Below are 22,126 nucleotides of genomic sequence, written 5' to 3'. Positions count from 1 at the left end.
AAAATCTAATGACATGGCCTCCTTGTTCACCTGATCTGAACCCCATTGAGAACCTGTGGTCCATCATCAAATGTGAGATTTACAAGGAGGGAAAACAGTACACCTCTCTGAACAGTGTCTGGGAGGCTGTGGTTGCTGCTGCACGCAGTGTTGATGGTGAACAGATCAAAACACTGACAGAATCCATGGATGGCAGGCTTTTGAGTGTCCTTGCAAAGAAAGGTGGCTATATTGGTCACTGATTTGTTTTTGTTTTGTTTTTGAATGTCAGAAATGTATATTTGTGAATGTTGAGATGTTATATTGTTTTCACTGGTAAAAATAAATAATTGAAATGGGTATATATTTGTTTTTTGTTAAGTTGCCTAATAATTATGCACAGTAATAGTCACCTGCACACACAGATATCCCCCTAAAATAGCTATAACTAAAAACAAACTAAAAACTACTGCCAAAACTATTCAGCTTTGATATTAATGAGTTTTTTGGGTTCATTGAGAACATGGTTGTTGTTCAATAATAAAATTAATCCTCAAAAATACAACTTGCCTAATAATTCTGCACTCCCTGTAGTGTATTATAGGTGTACAAAGAATAAATACCACTGTATGATAATACAATCTATATATCTAGATGTAGTCTGGTTATAGATCTGGATTCTGCCAGATCTCTACAGCTCCACTGAATACATATAATATATAGTATATACACAAGCGTGACTGGTATCTGAGAGGAGGTGAATATAATTACTTAAATAGGCAGTCCTTAGAAGAGAGTGTGTATTAGGTATCCTTAGGTTCAGTTCCAAACAATCTCCAAGAAGTGCAGCTCAGTCCAAGCAAAAAAAAGATTCACCTCTTCAGTAGAGGATCCTCCCAGGTATTCTAAGGAATAGAGAAAAGACAAGTGCACGGGGGGTGCACCTAAACGACAAACTGGGTGACTTTAAAATAAAAAGATGTACAGCACACTCACGTGATTCCACCTCAAACATATGAGGTATGGTAAAGACACTTGTAATATAGTAGAAGATGCTCCTCCTCTGGGAAATAACCTGCCTGGATCAGACTGCTCCTTGGGACACACTCAGACTGTAGGCGAGTACACCTCCACTTGTACAGCTAGTCAGAAGTCCTATATCTTTAGATATATCAGAGGAAGAAGTAGCCAATAGCACTACGAAACTAGTCAGGCTCCGCCCCCCGCCATTCAGCATTCATTCTCTGCTTGCAAAACGGCAAAATAACTGATCAGCTGCATGTGGTTCATCTTCTGCAGCAGCTGTTGATCAGACTCGTGCTGTTAGCAAGTTTATGTGAACATTTTTTGGTTTTATATATTTCTGACATTTTTATGTGGTTTTATATTTTATGGTCGTTTGTGATCTCCTACTTTGTGAACTTTTTACTGACACTAGTTTATAAATACATGTCTGAATAAACTCCTTTGTATATAGTAGTCCCTGGCCCTGCCCCTCTTTTAATAAAGATTAAGGACTTCTGACTCGCTATACACATGGAGGTGTACTCGCCTGCAGTCTGAGTGTGTCCCAAGGAGCAGTCTGATCCAGGCAGGAGATTTCCCGGAGGAGGAGCATCTACAACTATATTACAAGTGTCTTTACCATACCTCATACGTTTGAGGTGGAATCACGTGAGTGTGCTGTACATCTTTTTATTTTGAAGTCACCCAGTTTGTCATTTATTGCACTAGGTGCACCCCCTGTGCGCTTGTCATTTCTCTATTCCTTTATATATATATATATATATATATATATATACTGTATATGTGTGTCAGGGTTTTTTCCCTGATTTGTTTGCCATGTGCTGCTGGCAGCCATTTTACTCACCTCTCTTGCTGACTCTGGTGCATACTGTGTGATGCTGCTCATTTCCTGCACTTCCTTTTATGGCCAGACTGGTGTACATCATCCGTGTGAGACAGGATGCAGTCTCAGAATTGTGATGTCTTCACTTATTATTTAAAGGGCCTCTGTTCAGTATGCTTTGCCCTTGCATTGTCTCAGACCTGTTTGTGAGAGCTCCTGTGTATTACCTGGCTGTCTGACGTCCCTCCTGGTTCCTGATCCCTGGCTTGTTCCTGACTCTGCTGTTCTCCTTGTTCCTGATTCCGGCTCATCTGACTACTCGCTTTGGCTCCTGACTCGGCTCGTCTGATTATTCGCTTTGGCTCCTGACTCGGCTCATCTGACTACCAGCTCGGGTTTTGAATCCTGGCTTGTTATTTGACTTGTGGACTTTTTATTAATTTTTGCTAATAATAAAGGTGTGATTATTTTTGCACTTCTTGTCTCAGTCTGATTCCTAGCACCCTGACATTAAGCAAGGGCCATGAATCCTGATGGTGCTAATAATCTACCTTTACCTGCCATCATTTCCAGGATGGATGAAAAGGATCACCGCTTGGATCAATTTGCACTAGCCCTGCAAACCCTGCTGACTCGCACTGCACATTTAGACCAAAGTGTCCTACAAATTATGGCTGCTCCTGTTTCCGCTGCTGCACCTAGTCCTACCAGGAGCATGTCCGGTTCTGCACCTCTACCTCAGCGATATGGAGGCGATCCTATTCAGTGCAGAGGGTTTTTGAAGCAGGTGGGCATTTAATTTGAGATGTTACCTCAGGCATTTCCCTCTGACAGAGCTAAGGTGGGATTTCTCATCTCGTTACTCTATGACACAGCTCTTGCCTGGGCTAACCCCTTGTGGGAGACTAATAAAGCTGTGATTTCAAATTACCCTGAATTTGTGGCCTGCTTTCGAAGGGTATTTGATGTTCCGGCTCGCTCCTCCTCTGCTGCTAAACGACTCATGTCCATTCAGCAAGGTACAAGATCTGTTGCTCAGTATGCCATTGAGTTCTGTACACTTGCCGCAGAGGTAGGTTGGAACAATGAAGCCCTTGCTGCCGCCTTCTTTCATGGGCTCTCTGATGCGATTAAAGACGAAGTTGCTGCCAGAGATTTACCAGAAGATCTTGAGGCATTGGTGTCTTTTTGATCCTAATTGATATCAGACTAAGTGAGAGGCCCTCTTTCAAGGAGCGCTTGCAGAAGCCTCCTGTTCCATTCCCACCCATGCCTCCCTCTCCTCCCATGCCTCCTGGTCCTGAGTCACCAGGTACTGCTGAGCCGATGCAGTTGGGATTCACGCGTCTCTCCGTGGCGGAGAGGGCCTTTAGGAGGAGGGAGGGGCTCTGCCTCTATTGTGGGTTACAGGGCCACCTTTTGAAGTCTTGTCCTACACAGCCGGGAAACGCTCACACCTAAGGTCCTTTTGGGGGTAGACCTTGGGTGGTTTATCCTCATCCCCGGAAACGCTAAAGGAGAAACCTTTGGTTACGGTTGTCCTTTCCTGGGTGGATTCCTCCATAGTCACCCAGGTTCTTGTTGACTCCGGTGCTGCGGGCTATTTCATTGACAGTGCTTTTGTATCAAAGCACTCCATTCCTGTTTTTCCTCGGTCCCTTCCGCTTGCTATTGAGGCCATTGATGGCAGGCCCCTTCAGCCCGCACTCGTTACTCACGAAACTGCTCCGTTATCCATGGTTGTTGGGGCTCTCCATTTTGAAACCCTCCATTTCCAGGTGATAAACTCTCCACATTTTCCGGTTGTTCTGGGTTATCCCTGGCTCCAAAAGCACAATCCCAGTCTCGACAGGCGCAGGTCTGAAATTTTGTCGTGGTCTCCGCAATGTATTTTCACTTGTCTTTGGAAACCAGTTAAAGTCTTGTGCATTTCTTTGATATTTCAATTGCCAGAGGAGTACCGAGAGTTCCTAGACATTTTTGACAAGGTGTGTGCCGGTACGTTGCCTTCTCACCGGTCTTACGATTGTGCCATAAACCTGCAACCCGGAGCCATTCCTCCTCGGAGCTGGGTTTACACTCTGTCTGTTGCGGATAATTGTGCTATGTAGGAGTATGTTGCCGATGCTCTGTCGCGGGGGATCATTCGCAAATCCTGCTCTCCTGCAGGGGCTGGCTTCTTCTTTGTGAAGAAAAAGGGTAGCAAGTTAAGACCATGCATCTATTTTACGGGTCTTAATCGTCTTACTATTAAGAATGCTTACCCTATTCCACTCATTACGGAACTCTTTGACTGCCTCAAGGGAGCTACGGTCTTTACTAAACTTGATTTGTGAGGAGCGTACAATCTCGTTAGGATCAAGGAGGGCCACGAATGGAAAACAGCATTTAACACCAGGTTCGGGCATTATGAGTATCTTGTAATGCCCTTTGGCCTATGTAATGCTCCTGCTGTTTTCCAGGAATTTATTAATGATGTCCTATGAGATATGTTGCAACAGTGTGTTGTGGTGTACTTAGACGACACCCTCATACACTCACCCACACTTGAGGCTCATCGTTCTGATGTTACACGGGTTCTTCAGAGACTATGTGAGAATGGCCTGTTTTGTAAACTCGAGAAATTTGAGTTCCATCAGACTCAAGTAACCTTCCTACGTTATGTTATCTCCATTGCAGGGTTCTTCATGGATCCTGACAAGTTATCTGCAGTTCTGCAGTGGCCTCGCCCAGTTGTTCTTCGGTCTATTCAATGTTTTTTGGGGTTCGCCAATAACTATAGAAAGTTTATTAAAAACTTTTCTTCCTTGGTCAAACCTATCACAGACATGACCTGTAAAGAGAATGATCCACTCCATTTTTCACCTACTGCCATTAAGGCCTTTGATAGTCTTAAGACTGCCTTTGCTGCCGCTCCAGTTCTGGCTCATCCTAACCCTGTCCTGCCTTTCGTTCATGAGGTCGATGCGTCTGAGACTGGAGTAGGTGCCCTCTTGTCTCAACATCCTACGCCTGACGATTCCTTGCATCCGTGTTGTTTCTTCTCTAAGAAAATGTCTCCAGTGGAGTGCAATTATGAAATTGGTGACAGGGAATTACTGGCCACAATTTTGGCACTCAGTGAATGGAGGCATCTTCTCGAGGGTACTAGCGTGCCAGTGCTCATTCTTACTGACCACAAGAATTGAACTTATCTATCTGAAGCAAAACTTTGTCACCCCGACAGGCCAGATGGGCGCTATTTTTGTCTTGGTTTAATTATGTGGTCTCCTACCTGCCAGGTAGTAAGAATGTTAGGGCTGATGTCTTCTCTCAACAATTTTTGCCTCTGTCTAAGGAGGAGTCTGTACCTACTCCAGTTATACCACCTGACCATATTTTGGCTACCATACGTACTAATTTGACTTCTCCTGAGAAACCTAGTGGTAAGTTTTTGTTCCTGAGAATCTTCGAACCAAACTTTTGCACACTTACCTCTATCCTAAAGCCACAGGTCACCCAGGCAAGAATTAAATGATTTGGTCTGTCACTCGACAATTCTGGTGGCCAGGTCTTCGTTCTGATGTTGCTGCGTATGTTGCCTCCTGCTCAGTTTGTGCACAGAATAAGACTCCTCAATGTTTTTCTGTGGGTCTTCTTCAACCTATTGCTAATGGTGAGCATCCTTGGACACATCTTTCCATGGACTTCATTGTCATGCTCCCTGTTTCCAATGGCAATACTGTTATCCTTATGGTGGTTGACAGTTTTTCTAAAATGTCACATTGCATTCCTTTGAAGAAGTTGCCTACCGCTCAGGAGCTTGCTTCAATTTTTGCCCGGGAGATCTTCCGTTTACATGGGTTACCCAAGGAGATAGTGTCGGACCGGGGTAGACAGTTTGTATCCAGATTTTGGCATTCCTTTTGTGCTCAAATGGAGATCCAGCTTTCCTTCTCCTCAGCATATCACCCTCAATCCAATGGGGCTGCAGAATGGTCTAATCAAGCTCTGGAACAGTTCCTGTGAACTGTTACCTTGGGCATAGTTTGCTTGTAATAGTGCTATTAATGCTTTCTCCAAGTTATCCCCGTTCATGGCTACTCATTTTGATTAAGTTTTTCCTCTTATGGGTTTCAACCATCCTTATTCATGTCTCAGGGTATTCTGACTTTGGAGGAGCATCTCCGGCAACTCTGTTCCATATGGGTGCAGATTCAGGATTGTCTTCATTGTTCTATGCAGTGCCAAAAGTTCCAGGCTGATCGTAGGCGTCTGCCCGTGCCTTCCTACCAGGTGGAGAGTTTGGCTGTCCTTCCGCAACTTGAACCTTTGTGTGCCTTCCAATAAACTGGCTCCCCATTATGTTGTTCCTTTTCGAATATTCCGACGGGTCAATCCTGTGACCTATGCTCTTGACCTTCCTCCTGCAATGCGCATCTCCAATGTTTTTCATGTCTCCCTCTTGAAACCATTGGTTTGTAATCGGTTTACCACTGTGTTGCCTCGTCCCCGTCCTATCTTTGTTGACAACCATGAGGAATATGAGGTCATCAGCATTATTGACTCTCATATGTCCAGGGGCCGCATACATTATTTGGTTCACTGGAGGGGCTACGGTCTGGAGGAGCGTTCATGGGTTCCCTCCTCTGATGTTCATGCTCCTGCCCTCCTCCGTGCCTTCCATGTCGTTTCCCCAATAAGCCTTTTGTCCTCCCGCGGGGGAGGGGTCGTTGAGGGGAGGGTACTGTCAGGGTTTTTTCCCTACTTTGCTTGCCATGTGCTGCTGGCAGCCATTTTACTCACCTCTCTTGCTGACTCATTTCCTGCACTTCCTTTTATGGCCAGACTGGTGTGCATCATCCGTGTGAGACAGGATGCAGTCTCAGAATTGTGATGTCATCACTTATTATTTAAAGGGCCTCTGTTCAGTATGCTTTGCCCTTGCATTGTCTCAGACCTGTTTGTGAGAGCTCCTGTGTATTACCTGGCTGTCTGACGTCCCTCCTGGTTCCTGATCCCTGGCTTGTTCCTGACTCTGCTGTTGTCCTTGTTCCTGATTCCTGCTCGTCTGACTATTCGCTTTGGCTCCTGACTCGGCTCTGCTGACTACCAGCTTTGGTTTTGATTCCTGGCTTGTTATTTGACTTGTGGACTTTTTATTATTTTTTGCTATTAATAAAGGTGTGATTATTTTTGCACTTCTCGTCTCAGTCTGATTCCTGGCACTCTGACAGTGTGTGTGACATTCACAGTCAGCACGTTCTTTGAGACACCTTCCATTCTTTCCATTGATACTACTTTTCCATAAAAAAACAGACATGCAAATATTTTACACTTAAAACATTTATGTAAATAATGAATCTATAGGAAATATAGATGAAGTCATGCCTAATTCATTTTGAAAATGACCCCTCCCTTTACAACCACAACTTCACAAGTATTTATGAATCTAGACGTTTAATATTATGGGGTTTTCAGAAACCAATTACTTTAAAGCCACTGTTGCTTTGTATTGGTATTCAGAGAGAAATATGTGCTGGACATTAAACTGCTAAGTACAACTAAAATAGAGTGGTCATTAAGTTTTTCCTCTTATGTCTGCAGCACTCTTCAAAACTTTACTCTTGCACTTTAAAAGTGCCGGGTGGTAAAGCTCTACATCGTATACAGGGTGCCGCCATCTTGTAGCTCACAATAACAGCACTGCACTTATGTGGTGGCCATCTTTAAGGCCGCCTCAAGAATTGAGCATGTGCAGTGCTGTTATTTCACTTGTGCCAGCCATCTTAGATAATGTCGTTTTATAATAGGTAGAAGAAGGCACCCCTCTATGAAGGGTGCCTGTAGACACATGCCTACTTTGCCTTATAATTAATTCCGACCCTGTTTGTAAAAAAAAATGTGCAAATTAACTTATCATAATTGTGATGTTGATGGCTTTTTCACAGTTGTACCATACACCTTGGTTTAACTTACTCATTAGAGAGTGGAAGCTTTACATTTTTTGCAGGTTTTTAAAACACTTTAAAAGTTTCATAACAATTATTAGATAAAAAAAGCCCTCAGGAATAAGATAGATCAACAGAGCTGCTGTAAAAATGTAAGGTCTTGTTCTGTATTGTGTACACTAAACTGAACAAGGTCACTGACACCGATCTGTGAATGTTCAACACTTCTGTCACACTGTGCAGCACTTGAGCTCCAAGATGGCAGTGCCAGAGTAAAGATTCATAGCTTCACTAACAGGCATATATAAGGGACCACTAAACACAAATAGTAAACTACATGATTTTGAACCTTGAAATCTGAGAATAATTTTACAATGAAAACTGCAGCTTTATTTTGTCAAATGAGCATATTGTTTTATGTTTGATCATATCACTGATTTCCCTGTCCCCCAGAACAAAAAAACCCTTGCTAACAATCACAAACTAATATTGAGACGTAGCACAGACTCTCGGCTAGATTACGAGTTTTGTGTTATGAGCTGTGCGGTGCTAACTTGCAGTTTTTTCTCACCGCTCACTTACCTGCAGCGCTGGTATTACTGCTTTTTATCAACCCGGCGTTAACAGGCAAGTAGTGAGCGTAGAGCAAAATTGCGCTCCACACTGCACTCCAATACCAGCGCTGCTTAAGTGAGCGGTGAGCTGGTTATACGTACTCGTGCATGATTTCCCCATAGACATCAATGGGGAGAGCCGGCTGAGAAAAAGTCTAACACCTGCAAAAAAGCAGAGTAAAGCTCAGTAACGCAGCCCCATTGATTCCTATTGGGAAACACATTTTATGTTTACACCGAACACCCTAACATGAAACCCAAGTCTAAACACCCCTAATCTTACACTTATTAACCCCTAATCTGCCGCCCGACATCGCAGACACCTACATTATATTTATTAACCCCTAATCTGCTGCTCCGGACATCGCCGCCACCTACATTATACTAATTTACCCCTAATCTGCTGCCCCCAACATCGCTGACACCTACATTATATTTATTAACCCCTAATCTCCCTCCCCAATGTCGCCAGAACCTACCTACATTTATTAACCCCTAATCTGCTGCCCCAATGTCGCTGCCACTACTATTCTAAATTTATTAACCCCTAAACCTAAGTCTAATCCTAACCCCCCCTAACTTAAATATAATTTAAATAAATCTAAATAAAATTACTATCATTAACTAAATTATTCCTATTTAAAACTAAATACTTACCTATAAAATAAACCCTAAGCTAGCTACAATATAACTAATAGTTACATTGTAGCTAGCTTAGGGTTTATTTTTATTTCACAGGCAACAGCCGAGGTGGATGGTCGCATCCCTTTAGAACTCCAGCACCAAATATTCTAAAAAGGGATCAATTATCTTTTTTTATAGCCCAAATCTTCCCAGAAGCGAGCCACATTATTATCAGCTACTTTACGTTCAAGTTTGAGAACCAGCAAGGACTTTTGGTGTTTGTTTTAACACTCTGGCAAGACAAGCTATCTGAAGATCGTGATACTAGAGTCAGTTAAGATGGCGACTACCTCGTGGGATACAGAAATTCTGAGTATACTAGAAGAACACTTTACGCAGCTAAGACTGGCACTGAGGGAGGTGTTTGACCAGAAATCGCAGACTGTCATAGATGGACTGATCAAAGGGAAGCACTGCGACCTCCAGGAGGACAATTTGTATGACAACGTAATGCCCTCCTTATGCCGGAATAGCCGCGATGAGCCGGCCTGGAAGCGAGATGAAGGGGTCTTAGCTAACTCCTTGACTATGGTTTCCACTAACGGTGAGCTACCTTTTCTCCAGCAGTTATCTTCCCGGCAGGAGGACCCGGTATCTGTCAGACACCAACAGCATCTACCTTCGTCTCCATATACCTCACTCTGCATCAGTGAGCTGCAAGACGCAAGTACCCGAGCAAGAGGTAATGATTCTGCTAAACCCCATAGCCAAAACTCAGAGATGCAGATCTTAGAGGATGGGGTGCATCTAGAGCTTTCTGGGTATGCTGATCCTATACGGCCTCTGTGACGGAAGGACTATATATTTTGGCAACTGCTGGATATTATGCCCTATCGCAGGGAGGTAACCATGGTAGATGTGACCTCTGGGGATCTCCTAGGAGCCGTAAGACTGCACTATAAAGCGATATGCTTAGTTGGTTTGGGATAGACAGAGACTAAATGTGGGCTCATGTTTAAAAGTTTGGGGTCTCCATTTATGTGCAACTTTTCCCTTAAAGCCATACTTTTTTTCCAATCATGTTTCTGTGACCTACTTCCCCAAATACAGTTACTTTCTTTTTCAAGTGTTTTACAGTTTTAAAGCTACCTCCTGTTTTTCCTTGTACTATTTGTTTGACACAGTACTTGTGTTAGGTTTTTGTATATTGCTAGTTCATATAGATAACCCATGTATACTGGAGGGGACTGGGTATTCTAACAAATCGCTGTTAGTTCTGTGATATGATTCAATATTTCTCCAAGTCTGCTATTTCGTGTCTCTAGCTGTAAGATAGTTCTCTTCTAGAGTGTGCCCTGCTGGTCTTCCTGTATGCATTGTTTTTGCGTGCGGAGATCAGTAGAGGCTATTGGGTTATACCTTCTGGGAGAGAAGACCCTTATGTTTTTTTTATTATGGGGCTGCGCCGCTGGTGGCCGAAGTGGCGCAGTCGTGAGTCCAAATCTCCCGGGAGGCGGTAGCTCAACATGCTATATCATACTTAGTAATGAAACTGTGTGTCTGAGACATTTTGTAATGCTTTCTCCTCCTTTTGGTATAAGCGTTATCCTCTCAAAATTAATGGGGTGTGTTTATATTTATGTAAAATAACAACGATAGCCCTCGACTGTTTATATTTGGTGTGTAATTAGCCATTTTCCCTAGTCTAGGTGTGTGTGATCTACCCTCATAGTCCCACCAACCTAGTTATACATTATAATTCGGCTGGCTTTGATTCCTCCCAAGGCTCCCACCTTAGTATATGTTTACTTAGTAAACCTAGGAACGCAGATTCCCTTGAATTTTCCCTCTATCTATCATAGGACAGGTACGATGTAGCGAATAGTAATTTTCTCATTTAAGCATTATATAACGCTAGTCTTGCTAGTTTTATGTGCATAACAATAGTAATTAATACTAAAATTTTCTTTTACTTTATATTGAAAAGTATAGATGTGAAGACCTAAAAGAGGTCCTATATATTAAGAACTAAAAAATCTGAGGTTAATTTATAGGTTCGTTAACCACTTAGACAATAATTCATTACTAGAAACTACCTTTGGCTATTAGTTTTACTATCTATAGTTCGTGAAATGTATGCTATTATCTAGGCCTTAAATTCCTGTTGTGATATTTGGTGTATGCATAGTAATGTATATTTTTGCAAATTACCCCCACAGGTTGGGGGTCTATGTTTGTGGTCACAGTATTGTTTTCTTCTATACCTCAATAAATAAAAAAATAAAAAAAATAAATCAAATACAATTATCTAAATTACAAAAAAATCCACTTAATTACAGAAAATAAATAACAAATTACAAGATCTTTAAACTAATTACACCTAATCTAATAGCCCTATCAAAATAAAAAAAGGCCACTCAAAATAAAAAAAAAACCTAGCCTAGCCTAAACTACCAATAGCCCTTAAAAGGGCCTTTTGCGGGGCATTGCCCCCAAGAAATCAGTTTTTTTACCTGTGAAAAAAATACACACAACCCCCCTAACAGTAAAACCCCCCACCCACACAACCAACCCCCCAAATAAACCCCTAACTAAAAACTCTAAGCTCCCCATTGCCCTGAAAAGGGCATTTGGATGGGCATTGTCCTTAAAAGGGCATTTAGTTCTATTGCTGCCCAAAGCCCTAAACCTAAAATAAAACCCACCCAATACACCCTTAAAAATCCTAACACTAACCCCCTGAAGATCCATTTAACAGGAGAAGTCTTCATCCAAGCGACAAGATGTCCTCAATGAAGCCGGCAGAAGTGGTCCTCCAGACGGGCAGAAGTGGTCCTCCAGACGGGCAGAAGTCTTCATCAAGACGGCATCTTCTATCTTCATCCTTCTGACGCAGAGCGGGTCCATCTTCAAGACATCCAGCACGGAGCATCCTCTTCCAATGACGATTACCCAACGAATGAAGGTACCTTTAAGTGACGTCATCCAAGATGGGGTCCCTTAGATTCTGATTTGCTGATAGAATTCTATCAGCCAATCGGAATTAAGGTTGAAAAAATCCTATTGGCAGATGCAATCAGCCAATAGGATTGAAGTTCAATCCTATTGGCTGATCCAATCAGCCAATAGGATTGAGCTCACATTCTATTGGCTGTTCTCATCAGCCAATAGAATACAAGCTCAATCCTATTGGCTGATTAGATCAGCTAATTGGATTGAACTTCAATCCTATTGGCTGATTGCATCTGCCAATAGGATTTTTTCAACCTTAATTCCGATTGGCTGATAGAATTCTATCAGCCAATCAGAATCTAAGGGACCCCATGGATGACGTCACTTAAAGGTACCTTCATTCGTCGGGTAGTCGTTGTTGGAAGAGGATGCTCCGTGCTGGATGTCTTGAAGATGGACCCGCTCCGTGTCAGAAGGATGAAGATAGAAGATGCCATCTGGATGAAGACTTCTGCCTGTCTGGAGGACCACTTCTGCCCATCTGGAGGACCACTTCTGCCGGCTTCATTGAGGACATCTTGCCGCTTAGATGAAGACTTTTCCCGGTAAGTGGATCTTCAGGGGGTTAGGGCTTTGGGCAGCAATAGAGCTAAATGCCCTTTAAAGGGCAATGCCCATCCAAATGCCCTTTTCAGGGCAATGGGGAGCTTAGTTTTTTTTAGTTAGGGTTTTATTTGGGGGGTTGGTTGTGTGGGTGGGGGGTTTTACTATTAGGGGGGTTGTGTGTATTTTTTTACAGGTAAAAGAACTGATTTCTTCGGGGCAATGCCCCGCCAAACGCCCATTTAAGGGCTATTGGTAGTTTAGGTTAGGCTAGGTTTTTTTTTATTTTGGGTGGACTTTTTTTATTTTGATAGGGCTATTAGATTAGGTTTACTTAGTTTAAAGATCTTGTCATTTGTTTTTTATTTTCTGTAATTTAGTGTGTTTTTTTGTAATTTAGATAATTGTATTTGATTTATTTAATTGTATTTCATTTAGGTAAGTTATTTAATTGTAGTGTAGTGTTAGTGTAACTTAGGTTAGGTTTTATTTTACTGGTAAATTTGTATTTATTTTAGCTAGGTAGTTATTAAATAGTTAATAACTATTTAGTAACTATTCTACCTAGTTAAAATAAATACAAAGTTGCCTGTAAAATAAAAATAAACCCTAAGCTAACTACAATGTAACCATTAGTTATATTGTAGCTAGCTTACGGTTTATTTTATAGGTAAGTATTTAGTTTTAAATAGGAATAATTTAGTTAATGATATTGATTTTATTTAGATTTATTTAAATTATATTTAAGTTAGGGGGTGTTAGGGTTAGACTTAGGTTTAAAGGGTTAATAAATTTAGAATAGTGACGGCGACGTTGGGGGCGGCAGATCAGGGGTTTATAAATGTAGGTAGGTGGGGGCAATGTTGGGGGCAGCAGATTAGGGGTTAATAGGTATAATGTAGGTGGCGGCGATGTTAGGGCTGGCAGATTAGGGGTTAATAATATTTAAATGCACAACAAGAAAGTTCCTGTGTCTATATAATATTAGCGTTCCTGAGCAGACTGAGACGATATAGTCATATAGAGATCAGTGTATATATTGTAGACCTCTATTCATATTCAGGTTATGAGAGCGTTAATTGCTTACCCTCAGTCCTTTGGTGCGAGTCTGCGGTGTGAGGTGCCGGGCTAACTGGGTTTGCTGTACCTCATTGCAGAGTGCCCTAGCAACGATTCCTCTTGCCGGTATCCCAAGCTTACCCCTCTGCCGCTAATGACACCGATCCATCTGACTTCAGCTTGGCGTGTGTGGAGCTTGCTTGACCTCAGTGGTGAACCGGAAGTTCTTTCCAAACTCTTCCGTTCATTGGTCCTCTCCACAGCTTGCTACAGGATTGGGCGAATGTCATCCTCGGTGACTCCGTGAAACTGTAAGCTCGTGAACTCACGGAGCTGAAGATGGGGATGTCCTCTGGTTGTGCTGCACTTGGGTGGTCAGAATCACAAAGCATCAATTCGGAAAAAAGGAGCACCAGCCAGGAAACAATTCGGAAAAATTCAATTTCTCTATTTCTTCAGAAGATAAAATAACATGCCTGTCACACAGGCCATAGGCAGTGGCAAGTGCTAGCTGACGCGTTTCGGCTGTTGCCGTAGTCGTAGCTGCTAGCCTCTAATCCTGAGTCTCAGCTTTTTAAAGGAAGTATGCTGCTTCTAATTGGTTATCTGATAATTACTTAATTGATACCACATTCCACTGTTAACTGTATCTTGATACTAAAAACTGCCCGCAAAAGAAACCATTTGCAAGGAACACAAAAGAAACAAAACTTATATAATTGAATAAGTGCAATATTATTGATAAAGTATCTGTGCATATGCATATTGAACCACTTTGTTCTATTGCTCCTTACGAAATAGCAAGTATACTTTAGGCTTCATTCATAAACCTTATTAATGTATTTGTTTATTTAGGGGCAAGTCTAGCCTGTACCTAGACGAAATGTGGGTGTCATTACACCTAGCATAATAGCATGTATATTTTGGGCACCAATCATAAACCATATTAATATACTCGTTTCTTTTTTAAAAGGACTAGACTCATCTAACCTTTACTAAAGAGTAAAATGTAATGTCACAAATTTAGTTGACAAATGGACAAGTTCATTGTTCCCCTACATAAAAAAGTGTAGCCTAGGATTTATTTTGACTCTGCCAGAACCTGGAGTATTGTTGTTTAGTGCTAAATTACCAAAATCTTCAAAATTTGTTATGATCAGATAGTCTAGACTCTAGACTATAGAAATGCAATCTGAAATTGGATTTAAAAATTAATATAAGGAACCAACCCTCAAGGGAAACCTATCATAAATGTGAAATATTTAGTGCATGAAGCCCTATACATGGGTGGAATTTCTCAGCACTGAGTTACTAATTAGACAATAATTGAAGCACTGTATTTAGTGCTCTTTTCAAATATTTTTTTTTTATTATTTTGTGAATGTCAAAAAAGTACTATCCCTCTTAGGCAGTTGTCAACTAGTTCACTGCCAAAAATTTATCAGATCGTAGTCTGAGTTAAGCCCTCCTGGGTATCTGGTTTTTAATTTAAAAATCCAGAAAACCTCTCTTTTACCCAGGAGAGCTTCACGATCACCCCCTCTTTCTGGAAGTGTAATTTTCTCAAAACATGTCCAGCTTAGAGAATCAGAGCTTTTGTTGTGTCTTTGCGCAAAGTGTTGCACCAGTGGGGTGCTAGCTGTTCCTTTTTTTAATAGTTGAGAGATGCTCCCTAATTCGGGACCTTATCTCTCTTGTCGTTAAGCCCACGTACTTTTTTTCACAGACGGTGCATGTTATTAGATAGATCACATATGTAGATCTGCAATTAAGGCAAGAGAATTTTTTAAAAACCTGTCCCGTCACAGTGGATCTAAAATGATCTTCCATGTCCACTTTCGCGCATGCCACACACGATGTATTATGGCAACGGAACATGCCATGCTATGTTAATAATATTTAACTATTGTTTGCGAGGCGGGAGTGCGGCAGTTCAGGGGTTAATATGTTTATTCTAATGGCGGCGATGTCCGGAGCGTCTGGAGGGGTTAATCATTTTATTTTAGTGTTTGCGATGCGGGAGGGCCTCGGTTTAGGGGTTAATAGGTAGTTTATGGGTGTTAGTGTACTTTTTAGCACTTTAGTTATGAGTTTTATGCTACAGCTTTGTAGCATAAAACTCATAACTACTTACTTTAAAATGCGTTAGGAATCTTGGCGGTAGAGGGTGTACTGCTCACTTTTTTGCCTCCCAGGACAAACTCGTAATACCGGCGCTATGCAAGTCCCATTGAAAAAAGCCTTTACAAGACTCGTAATACCAGCGAGCGTAAAAAAGCAGCGTTAGGACCTGATAACACTGCTTTTTTTTTACCTTAACGCACAACTCGTAATCTAGCCGTCTGTTTGCACATATGCAGTTGAGAGAGACTGGCCTGCCCTTCTTTCATCCGTTAAGGTGGTTTAGCACTGATTCAGTTACTATTGCAAAGAATGATTCTCCTATCATGATTGTTGATGCAATACTGACAATTCACCCTTTACAAACGTGACGGGAAAGAATATTAGTGGGGAGGGTGAAGTAAACAAAAGCTTGCATAAATTGCCTAAAAATATTAACCCAAACCTCCCTGGGAGAAAGCAAAAGAAGCTCAAATTTTAGATGTATTTTACAACAAAAGGCAGCAAAATAAATAATGAATGTATATTGCAATAATGTTGCACTTACAATTGTGAAACATTTTATGTGTTGTTAAAATGTCAAGTGTAATGGTCCTTTAACCCAATCGCATACAGCATACAGTTTTAAACAATTTTCTAATTTACTTCAGTTATCAATTTTCTTTTAGACATGTGCGATTCGTTTCGTTTCGGAAAATTCGGCAAATTCGGCGATTCGGATCGAACCGAATTTCCGAATTAAAATTCTGCCGAATTTTCCGAATCGAATCGAATCGATTCGTAAATTCGGATGGCCATTGGGATTACACTAGTATTGTACAGTATGTTAGGTTAACACCTAATATACAGTATAATACTAGTCTAATCCCACCTAACACTTACCGAAATGCCGAATTTACGAACCGAATCGAACCGAATTTCTTCGAATCCGAATGAATCCGAAACGAATCCGAAACGAATCGATTCAGAATTTTCCGAATTCGAATCGATCCGAACCGAACTTCGAAAAATTCCGAATCGATCCGAACCGAATTTTTTCGCCATGCACATGTCTATTTATTTGTTCTCTTGAAATCTTTTGTTGAAAAGCAGTAATGTAAACTCAAGTGCATGATCATGTCTGGAGCCCTATATTGCAGCAGTTTTGTAACGTTATAAATTAGTATGAGCACTAGATAGCAGCACTATTTCCTGTCATGTAGTGCTCCAGAGACCTACGCAGGTTTCTCTTCATGAAGTATGCCATGGGAACAAAGTGAATTTGATAAGAGAAGTAAATTGGAAGCTTAACAAAAAAAAGGGGGTATGGTCTGCTTGAATTACAAAAGTACTTTTCTGGGTTTCATATCCCCTTAATGGATTAAAGAAAGAGAAAGCTTTTAAAGTGAGCTGCAAGCACTAGAGAGAAAAAAGAATGGTGAATTAAACTTTGCATGTATTAAACAATATAACCAAATATGTTTTTTTTTTTTCTTTTCAGCAATTAATGAGTTTCCAGATGATTTATTCAACATTAAAGAACGTCAACAGGGAGCAATTCTGCTTCATATTTTCTGTGTAAGCCACTTTTTTTTATTACTTCATATAACTTTGATGGTTGAGAATATAAACTATTATCTTAGATTGTCAATATAACAAAAATAAGTTAAAGGGACATAATACTCATATGCTAAATCACTTGAAAGTGATGCAGCATAGCTGGAAAAAGATGACAAGAAAATATCACCTGAGCATCTCTATGTAAAAAAGGAAGATATTTGACCTCAAATTTTCTTCAGCTCACAGTAAGTGCTGTGTAAACAGTTATACTTCAGCTGCTGTCCAGCTGCAAGTTGGAAAAAAAATAGCCAATCTGCTTCAGCAGTGCTGAGGTAATGCTTTGCCTTTGCAGTAATCTCATGAGTTTTCACTGAAATCTCGTGAGATTTCATAGAACTTAAACTGAATAGGAAAATGACATGACTGTGCCTGCACTTGCCAGATGCACACTCACTAGCAAGTCCTGGGACAAGCACCCTGACTGGCTGCATAAAGTCTCTTTGCAGTGGGTGTGAATACTTAGGAAATTAGAGATAAAATATCATTCTTTTTTTACATAGAGATGTTCAGGTGATATTTTCTAGTCCGCTTTTTACAGCTATGCAGCATCACTTTCATGTGCTTCAACTTTTGGGTATCATGTCCCTTTAATTTATTTATTTTTTTATCACAGTTGCATACCTCCCAACATTTCAAAATTCAAAAGAGGGACAACCCCCCCCGCAGAAAAAGTGTGATATGTGGTGGACAGGAGTAGGGTTGGGGCTTAAAAAAATCATGAAACCAAATTAATATAAATAAAACTCTAAATAAAGCCTCATCTTTTAATACTTTTAGGCAGCAAATCAAACATAAGCTCAAACCACTGGTATAGCTATGTGAGCTCTATGTTTAATTATCCTTTGCAGAGACAGTGCTAAATATTTTTATCTTAATTGGACATTTAATAATAGATTCTTTAAAACTGCTCTCTGCATTCCCCATTAATATTCTAGATTCTGGCCTTTAAAGTCAGCAAAAAATGCACAGTAGCACAAGCTACACATATGCATGTACACACACTCAAATACACAGAAACACACACTACATAGCATACACTTACACATACAGGTACCCACACACACTACATTGCATACACTTATACATGCAGATATACCCACACACTACATAGAATACAATTATACCTGCAGATACACACAATACATAGTATACACTTATACATGCAGATACACATACACATTTCATAGCTTACACTTATACATGCAGATACACACACATTACATAGCTTACACTTATACATGCAGATACACACACATTACATAGCTTACACTTATACATGCAGATACACACACACACACTGCATAGCTAACACTTATACATGCAGATACACACACACTACATAGCTTACACTTATACATGCAGATACACACACACTACATAGCTTACACTTTTACATGCAGATACACACCCACACTACATAGCTTACACTTATACATGCAGATACACACACACTACATAGCTACACTTATACATGCAGATACACACCCACACTACATAGCTTACACTAATACATGCAGATACACACACACTACACAGCATACACTTATACATAGAGATACACACACTACATAGCTTACACTTATACATGCAGATACACACACTACATAGCTTACACGTATACATGCAGATACACACACACACTACATAGTTTACACTTATACATGCAGATACACACATACACTACATAGCATACACTTATACATGCAGATACACACACATACACTACGTAGCTTACACCTATACATATAGATACACACACACTAAACAGCATACACTTATACATGCAGATACACACACACTACATAGCTTACACTTATACATGCAGATACACACACACACTACATAGCTTAGACATACATGCATATACACACACACTACACATCATACACTTATACATGCAGATACATACACACTACACAGCATACACTTATACATGCAGATACACACACACACTACATAGCATACACTTATACATGCAGATACACACACACACTACATAGCATACACTTATACATGCAGATACACACACACTACACATCATACACTTATACATGCAGATACATACACACTACACAGCATACACTTATACATGCAGATACATACACACTACACAGCATACACTTATACATGCAGATACATACACACTACACAGCATACACTTATACATGCAAATACACACACACACTACATAGCATACACTTATACATGCAGATACACACACCTATAGATACAGACACACACACACACTACAGCATATATGGGTATTTGTAATTCATTGTATGGGGTCCTGGGGTTGGCAAGCACATTAGCTGTCAGTCTGAGGCTGCCACTGTTCGTTACCCTTGTGTTAGCATTGCTCATCGTATAAAACTGAAATCATGCTAGTATTATCACCAGGGGTTAGACGTCATCACTACCAGAGGTTAGAGGTCACCATTACCTGAGGTCAGAGGGTATACAGCCTTCTTACTTCTGCTTAACCCACACACTATTCATTTTCCACAAGGAATCTAACAGGTATCTATCTAACCCTGGGAGAGAAAAGCCAGCTGCTTCTGAGTATGGGCCTAATACTTTTTTTTTAAATGCATGGGCAATGCAGGACAGATGGCAAGCAACCCGGGACAGCGGAACAGACCCCTAAAACTGGGACTGTCCGGCAAAAATCGGAACAGTTGGGGGGTATGCAGTTATTTTATATGTCCATTGATAGTATTTTTTTTGTTAATACATTTTATCGAATTGTATATGGTTGACAGGTAGTAGTATTTTAAGAATTACATTTATACTTGTATAACTGCAATGCAGAAAATTTGCATAAAATATTTGTTTTAAATAATTATACATTACTGATCTTCTGCACTCATCAACTAATCACTGTGCAGTATGTAGGAGGGCCAGAATATTTTTTGTTAACTCTTTTCAATTTCCAAATTAATATTTCTATGATAAAGCAATGCTTTGTTTTTATTTTTATTTTTTTTAGAAAATGTATTGGAAGATTAAAGATTAAGATTAAAGAAATAACAAAGCATGTACTCATTATACAGAACACAATCTTGTTGGTTTCCGTGACATTATGTTCAGAATTTTGAAATTAATAAATTATCTGTAATGATTTTGTACTCATGAGATTTCTGAACAATAGAAGCCTGAAAGTAGCTGCTTTTTTTTCTAAAATAATTAAAAATGAAGATGGATAGATTTGCATGATTTTGTATGGTTATAGAACAAGCAATTAAATCTTCTTCTGACAGATGGTGAAGGAGGTATTGCATACTTAACAAAATTAAAGTAGATTTGGGGATTTTTTTTTGGGGGGGGGGGGAGAGGGATTCATAGTATAAAAAAAATGCAATTTTGGTGAGCCCAGAACAATTCTTTATCAAGATGTAGCTTATTATAAGTATTTTTACTATTAAAGACTTGTCTGCTGTGGAATATTGAAAGAGACAATGAGGCCCATTTATCAAGCTCTGAATGGAGCTTGTGGGTACGTGTGTCTGGCGAGTCTTCAGACTTGTGAGCTGATGGTGCAATGCTAAATACAGAGAGCGTATTGCTTTCTGCATTCAGCGAGGTCTTGCGGAACTGATCCGCACTGTTGGAGCAGATCCGCAAGACCTTTGATAAATAGGCCTCAATGTATTGAAAAAATGCCGTTCTTTAATTTACTAGAGAATGCCATTTTTGCTCTACTCCCCATGGAACTTCATATGTTTAACCCCTACAAAGGGGTGCAAATTCAGTGCACTTTTGTAAAATTATTTTATTGAGTACTATTCTGTATGTATGTATCTTGCAATTGCATACAGAAATGTAAAGTACACCATGGGCCGGATTTATAAAAAGGCAGACTAGGCATGTGCCTACAGGCGCCCTCCATAGAGGGGCTCCTGTCTCTGCCTATTATAAATACTGGTCAGCAGGTGACCATCTTTGTTAAGGTTGCTGCGAGTATTGTGCATGCACGCCATCCAGCTTCCCCCACGCATGCGGAATGCTTGCAGCAGTCGCGGGCACAACAGCAAGAGGGAGGCGCTTCAGATTTTGGTGCCCACAGCTACCTGGGCTGCAAATCCGGCCATGGTTACACCCCTTAGAGAGATAGGCCACAGCTAACAATGTAATATGAGCTTTTTGATCATCCCGCCATTCATTTTGTAGCTCTGACAGATAGTTTTAGATCATCTCACCTTCGGTGGAAAGGTTTAGATCATCGAGCCCTTAGTCATATTTGTACCCGCTAATGGTCTTTCTATTCTTGCTTTAGGAATATTTCCCCACTCTTACTTTCAGAATATTTTTAGTTCAGAAATATATTTAGGTTTTCTCACATGCACCTCATGTTTTAGATGAGTCCAGAGATTTACAATAATATCCAAACCTGGAGACTGTAAAAAGCTGATTTAAAACCTTTATTTCTTGAAGGAGTTAATAGTTGATTTTTTGTGTGCTTTGGACCATTGCCTTGTTGGAATACATCCAACATCTTTTCAGCTTCATTTTCTTCACTGACTTTGAGACATAAGCTTCCAGAATTTGTTATTTCCTCTATCTACAATATTTCCTGCCACTGGGTATCACACAATCCCAAAACAATAATAGATCCATCCCCATGCTTAAAGGGACAGTCTGCTTGAAAATTCTTATTTTAAAAAAAATAACACTGTTATATTAATATACTTTTTATCTTTATGATTAGCTGTATCTAAGCCCCTGCAGAGTGCCTTAACTCAGTGATTTTTACAATCTTGCATTTTAGCCAATCAGTGCAGATTCTTATATAACTATTA

The 22,126-nt window shown here is 40.4% G+C and overlaps 1 protein-coding gene across 1 annotated transcript in view; it reads left to right on the top strand.

The window, feature by feature from the left end:
- Positions 1–22,126, top strand: part of SLC24A4 (solute carrier family 24 member 4) — a 446,930-nt gene that overhangs the window by 177,636 nt on the left and 247,168 nt on the right. Inside the window, exon 3 of the mRNA XM_053697542.1 lies at positions 17,212–17,288. Coding sequence (XP_053553517.1) covers positions 17,212–17,288 — 77 coding nt within the window. The remainder of the gene's footprint in view (positions 1–17,211; positions 17,289–22,126) is intronic.

The sequence above is a fragment of the Bombina bombina genome, chromosome 1 (assembly GCF_027579735.1).
Source record: "Bombina bombina isolate aBomBom1 chromosome 1, aBomBom1.pri, whole genome shotgun sequence".
Taxonomy (NCBI): domain Eukaryota; kingdom Metazoa; phylum Chordata; class Amphibia; order Anura; family Bombinatoridae; genus Bombina; species Bombina bombina.
Note: the sequence above shows the minus strand (reverse complement) of the source record. Positions and strands in the feature narration are given on the sequence as shown.